This window comes from Sprattus sprattus, assembly GCF_963457725.1.
Source record: "Sprattus sprattus genome assembly, chromosome: 4".
In the NCBI taxonomy this organism is placed as follows: domain Eukaryota; kingdom Metazoa; phylum Chordata; class Actinopteri; order Clupeiformes; family Clupeidae; genus Sprattus; species Sprattus sprattus.
In genome coordinates, this window is record NC_137923.1 from 15,169,822 (window position 1) to 15,176,068 (window position 6,247).

Sequence of the window (6,247 nt, forward strand, 5' to 3'; positions counted from 1 at the left end):
TTAATGAGGTCTTCCTTGGCCCATCAAAATCAGGCAGGTCGTTTTTCCATAATCCTGCTGTCAACAAACAAAATGAATGTTACAATACAATGACACAAATGACCACATGATGTCAATGAAATCCATTTCTCTTTTGTTTATTTCCTCACAAAGGTGCAGTAGGATATTACATACAGTGACAGTCAGGAATACCAGTATCAAGGATAAGGCCCTTGTGGGCAATAAACCCAAAATGCACACACACAAACAAATATGCTGGGCCTTTGCCCTAACCCTTTAGAGAGACCTGACCGGAAAAAAAGGAGCCAAACAAACGCTCCCAGTATTTCTACACCTTCACTGCCATCAGTTGGCATTTCCCCAGTGCTCAGGTGGTGCCTACTGAGAGGTCACGCACTGCCTCAGTGACCACCTCTTCGCCAGCCACCTTCTCCTCGCCCGCCACCTTCTCCTCTTCCTCCTCGTCATCGTCTTCCTCATCCTCTTCATCATCATCATCTTCGTCGTCGTCCTCTCTGTAGGGGTATTCATATCCTCCCTCCTCGTCATCATCATCGTCCTGGTTCCCTCCTCCATAACCTGACCCATAGCTAGATGTCGGATAACTATAACCATAACCATAACTCTCCTCGTCCACACCCTGCCGTCCGAACTTCAGGGTCCGTGCTGTGCGGAAAAGGAAGTTGGAGAGAAATGAAGGGGACAAAAGACAGGGTGAGTACGGGAGAAGACAAGGAAAGCAATTCAGATCAGGGCCCACTCCTCCCAACCACTACCATCATAACACACGTCATACATTACAGGCATAACAGTGGCTTCCTTTCTGTAGGGCTTCACACTGTGTTTAGCAGCCTGTAATAAGTAAGGTATCCATTCATATCCAGTCAGCCTCAAGTGCTGGAAACAGTGACAGGTCACCTCTTTAGCAACATAGCCTCAGCAGGAAAACATTTCTCTATATTAATCTGAACAGCTGTAAAAACCTTACAACATTAAATCTAAAAAAAAAACTAAAAACTTTCAGATATATTTCAGGCCGTCACCATTTCTGTAGGGGAACAGAAGTCATCCTTTCTTCTCTGTCCAGATCAGTAGATAGGATTTCTCTTTCCTTAGAAGCTTTTTTTTACATTTTTTATTAATGCTGAAATGTAGTCCAATATTTGTCAAATGATCTAGGTTTGAGGTAGCCGTCATATAATATAAATTGTTTAGCTTATTTTTTTTAAAATCATATTGTTGTTTTGGTGAAGTTTGTGATACTGAATACACAATGTACCGTAAGAATGTAACGCAATTCGGTAAAAAAATCGATTTGCAAGTCCGCTCCATCCCAGCATTAAATTGTTTAACAGAATGGCCGATGTTGGACACTGTCATATAACTGACATAGCTACGCTAGCTTAGCTATTGAATCTTCCATTTTCAGCCTCCTTCATTGAGGCAGAGCTTGTGTTTGCCTCCCCTCTGTTCTTTCAATGTGGCTCAGGTCAGATCAGCAAATTCAGCGATTTTGTTAGTGCCATTTGTTTCATTGTGTAAACCAGCTTTCACTACATAAATTATCCCCATTTCCATCCAATTTAGCTGATAATGACGTACAGAATAATACGATGACGTTTAATAATGGGTTACACTACAACGCGAACGTTTGCTGATAACACACACCGTCCGATAATTAACAGTTATGATAAAACATTTCTCAAAACTGGACTTTCAATCCAAACGTGAAGTGATCAATAATGGGAGACCAATGCCGGAGCTAAAATGTATGCTTCAAACGAAGGGACAGAAGATATATCTTGATTTGTATTCAAATTCATCTTAAAGGTACCCCAGGAAAGTACAGAGGTTATTACATAATCTGAAATATGTATATAAATAGAATGGGTCCAGAGGAGTCCTAACTCCTAACTATTTGTATCTATACACGAAATATAACCAACTAAATATAAGCAGTAGTGCAAATTCCTAGACCTAATTCCCTTTGTAAAAAAAAAATTGCTGCCAGCCTGGCAGTCTTTTATGTCTGTGTCATACTTCTGTCCCATCTAGTGGTCAAAAAGGAAAGGAAATCGTGAATCGGCACCCACTCATTGTGCATCGAATCGCATTGGATTGTGAATCGTCAACCATTCCTTGTGAATCGCATCACATCGTGGGCTGAGTGAATCGTTACATACCTAGAGTTCACTGCACCTTACTGAGGGGACTTACTTGACATGCTGAGGTCTTTGGTCTCCTGTGTTTCATGTCCACACTTGGGACAGGGGGGCGCCTTGCCTTTCTCTTGCTTGAACACTTTGCTCCGTGCGTGGTCGTCACAGTAACATGCCTGCAACAAGGGATGAGCCCTTCAGTGACTGTGCAACAGTAAATTAGCGCATCATCAGTCAACTGTCTCCACTGAGAATTGTGTTTGTCTGCCAGAGGACTCACCTTGCATCGCAAACATGAGTGCTGTCCAAGACGGTTGCAGGAAATGCCTAAAAAATATGGTTTAACACTCAATGGTCTGGTATTATAGTCATTATATATTATATTGACGACATTATATATTAGTTTCAGAACTTGCATCAAGACTCTTGTTTGTTGCCATGTCTGCTGTTTTCTGTAAATGCATGCATTTGCCCCAAAGAATAATGGTGTTTAGCCTCAATAAATGCACCACCACAACACAGCAGACAGCTCCACAAGGTGACAGGACATGGGGTTATGATGCTGCAGACTCACATTTATAGGTCTCAGCCTCCAGGACCTGGCAGCTGGCCTGGTGCTCAAACTGGTCATCCTCACACAGGAAGTTATCACAGAAGGAACAGCGGAATATACGGCCCCCTGCAATGGAGGAGGAAGAGTGGTGGGAAGAGTCATGCGGGGCTTTAAAATGCAGGACGTAATCTAACGCTGAAACATCCAACAACATACAACAAGATCATGCTGATATTCCAAAGTTTTGAGCATTATGTTTTTGTTGACATTCTTTTTTGCCCCAATGATGGTGTAAATGCAAGACATTTTGTTCCGTTTTCCAGCCCAACATTGTGTCCACTAAAAGTACTCAGTAATACACTTCAGATGTGCTTATTTACTTTTAGCAATTATTCTGAGACCGATTCTTAATCATAACAGGGGAGATTTTGCTGTTAATTTGGCCTCTACATCTGGACAGCTCACACTTCATCTCCCCTTTAAATATGAGTGCAGAGGCTTGGGCTCTGCATTTATTTACAGTCGCTGGTATTTTATTCTGATTGGAGAGTTCATTGCAGGTAGTGTTTACCATGCTCCCATACGCTGCGGTCACACTCGATGCAGTCGGCGTCAGTGAGGGGGCATATGCAGGCATGGGTGCTCAGGCACTTCCTTCCATGGCACACCCAGGCCTCACAAAAATCACACACTGCCCCCTAGTGGAAGAATACATCAAATCAAAACATGGACAAAAAGCACATACTGGCTAGATATGGCCAAACACATTAAAAGGAATCATGATTTCCTGTAGACATACTATCTTCATGAATATTATCCAACTTTGTACCTTGAACATGCCTATTTATAGGGTGGTGTCATGAATGACAACAAACACATTTAGCTTTTTTCTCTTCAACAACTAGTAAGCACCTGTGGACCGGTGTCCAAATCCCGGTTCTTAGAAGTGGGGCAGGAGTGCATGATGTTAAAGATCATGAATGTCTCTGCCATGTGCTTGTGCTTGGATAAAATACCAAGCCAGCTCTTCTGCCACTACACATGAGCTGGAGACCCTCCAAAGCCACAAAAGACTTGAACTTTACTAACATAGTAACTTGGCCAGTCTCAATAGATTAGATATGACCACAAAATAGCAGTTCTTACCACCATGCCCATTCCTGTGCTGTGGATGCCAGGGTGTTTGATCACACAGTCTGAGGACTTCATACACTTAGTTTTGCCTTTTGCACAAAGGGGAAAAGCACAATTCAGAAAGACAATGTCTGTCAACTGGTTTCATACTCAGATGTGTCAAACGGTGAGGTCTCATGCACTCCTATTGTCGGCAAAATTAATCGTTACCTTCCTTAGGCAATGTCAGAATATCAGTTCAGGTTTGTGACATAAATTATTTTGAAATATCTTTGCTTATATTTCAACAGTTCCCATTGTATTCACACATTTATCCCAGTGTCTTGTTGTTGAAGCAATGTAGTCTTTAATCAATAATTTTTCTTCAACGGCTATTCACACAGTCAGTGCCAGCAATGTGAGCAGATATGTTGGTATTAAGGAAGACCTTTCTGACAGGTTGCAGAAGGTTTCAGAGAGTGCAAAATAGCTATGAATGTGATTACAAAGGACCGGGTCCAAGCTCAATTTAATCAAAACACTCACCACACTGAGCACACATGGGCAGCTTCTGGACTGAAGCACAGAAGTAGCAGAAAGCTCTGTTTTTTTGTCTCCTGTGAAGACATTACAGTAGAGACAGGACAGATATCAAACAAAAAGAAATGTTTGCAAAATACCTAATCTGGATGGTGATGGAGAATGGACGTGAAAGTGGAAAGAAATGCTATTAATGCACAATACAAACATCACTGAAGAGGGCAAACTTACCTTTGGCATTTGTCACAATCCTGCAAAAATACAAGGCACACAATGAGAGCAGGAAAGCAAGATACAATCTACAGAGTTGTAAGCTTGAAGAAAAGGGCTATTTGCTCTTTATTATGATATCCAAGGGATTTCTTCTGTTGCTGGAGGTTCAAATAAGTTGGGTTTGTAAGTGATTTTAAGATCAATTCAAAACCATGCTGAAATAACAAAAAAAGTAGATGGTGGCCAGACATGTTACTTGTGCTGTGTCTGTTTGCCTGCTACTTCGCGTTTGTCAACACTTGCACGTTTTAGTTTTGAAATGGTTCAATGTTTTCTGAGGCACCCTCCAATCGAATGTATTTCTAAACAAGCAACAAGCCAACACATTTAGTAAACAACACTGCTGTTTGAACTAAAGGGTCTATCGAACAGCAAACATAACCTCCTCGGCATATTTAACTTCCCAGGTGGACTATATGGTGTCATATGTTATGTAGATCCTGTTGTGGTTAAGAATCATCCTGTTGTGGTTAAGAATCATCCATTCATTCATTGGTTTGATTGAATAACTGTAAGCAGCAATGTTGTTCACAAAAGATAAAAGGGAACAATTACTACCATGGATGAATTGCACGGTTGCTTCGCCACATCAATGTGATCTTTGTTGGCCCGAAACTGCTTCTCTCGTTCCTTGCGACTTTCAGCCTTCTTACGAGCACCGGTCTTCTTTTTGGGCATCTTTTGCTGGTGAAATTGGCTAGCTAGCTAGCTCAGTAGGTGTAACCTAAGGTTGAAGGCAGAAACTAACGTTAATGTTAGTATTGCAAAAGGTTAAACACCGTATCTAACAAAAAACTAACGTTTTTAAAGGGTTTTTCTGTCGTGCACTGCTTAATACTATTATGATAACCGTATGCTGTTAACTTATTGCTAAAAACTCATCGTTAAGTTGACACGGATGCTGAGAACAGCACGCTGCAAGAAAGGATAAACTGGTAGCAAGCTATTTAACGGACATAAAAGCACATTACTCCATTGATTATATAACAGTACTATTCTTTGTCTTGATAAACATCTCTGGAAGAATGAGACATACCCAAAAATACTGAGATATTTTCACTCTCCGACTTCAATATCTATCTGCTAACTGGAAGTTAGCAACTTGCATACAGCCTTGATCTAATTCCGGGTAGAAAAACGAGCATTCGTAATCTGTTCCCCTGTTGCATAGTTCACTGCGTGGTGCTGTTTTTTTTGTTTACATCGACTACAGAGGTCGTGATGGAATTAAGAATGTAAAAATATAAAATAGCCTACCATTCACTATAGTGCATTACAGCATATTCATCTTAATTCTTTGTTTGTGGTGTTACAGTGCATTTGTTTACGTATTCGGGAGATGATTCTTAATATTGTATTCCATGCCAGGCAAATATATTTATATACACCGACATGTGGATATATTTAAGTAATATTACACGAGTAATGAGTTGTTGGTAAAGGATGTGATTCAGGCGTAGACAGATTATCTCTCTTTTTTTGGAGCACATGTGTGTGCAACAACACATGCACTACTTTCCCAAGGATTTCAGAGTCGTCTGTAGAATGTGGTCATCATCACTCCGAGCCATCAGGTGGCAGCAGGCGTTCTTCCATCTGTTGTGGTTTA

General features: G+C 41.0%; 1 protein-coding gene across 1 annotated transcript; it reads right to left on the minus strand.

Annotated features, from left to right (window-relative positions):
* Window positions 1–121: 121 nt before the first annotated feature.
* znf330 (zinc finger protein 330) lies at window positions 122–5,766 on the minus strand. Its single transcript, XM_080836738.1, has 10 exons — window positions 5,675–5,766; window positions 5,197–5,362; window positions 4,597–4,616; window positions 4,372–4,442; window positions 3,859–3,935; window positions 3,284–3,410; window positions 2,734–2,838; window positions 2,440–2,486; window positions 2,218–2,335; window positions 122–666 (listed from the first exon to the last, which is right to left on the minus strand). The coding sequence occupies exons 2-10, from the start codon at window positions 5,314–5,316 to the stop codon at window positions 368–370; spliced, it is 984 nt and encodes a 327-aa protein (XP_080692864.1). The 5' UTR covers window positions 5,317–5,362; window positions 5,675–5,766; the 3' UTR covers window positions 122–367.
* Between the last annotated feature and the right edge of the window lie 481 nt (window positions 5,767–6,247).

Bases quoted from the DNA above. Each gene is read 5' to 3' on its own strand.
- znf330 (XM_080836738.1), bottom strand. From the start codon at position 5,316: ATGCCCAAAAAGAAGACCGGTGCTCGTAAGAAGGCTGAAAGTCGCAAG. The intron at 4,617-5,196 runs GTAGTAATTGTT...GTATTTTTGCAG, and splicing joins AACCGTGCAATTCATCCATG to GATTGTGACAAATGCCAAAG. The intron at 4,443-4,596 runs GTAAGTTTGCCC...ATGTCTTCACAG, and splicing joins GATTGTGACAAATGCCAAAG to GAGACAAAAAAACAGAGCTT.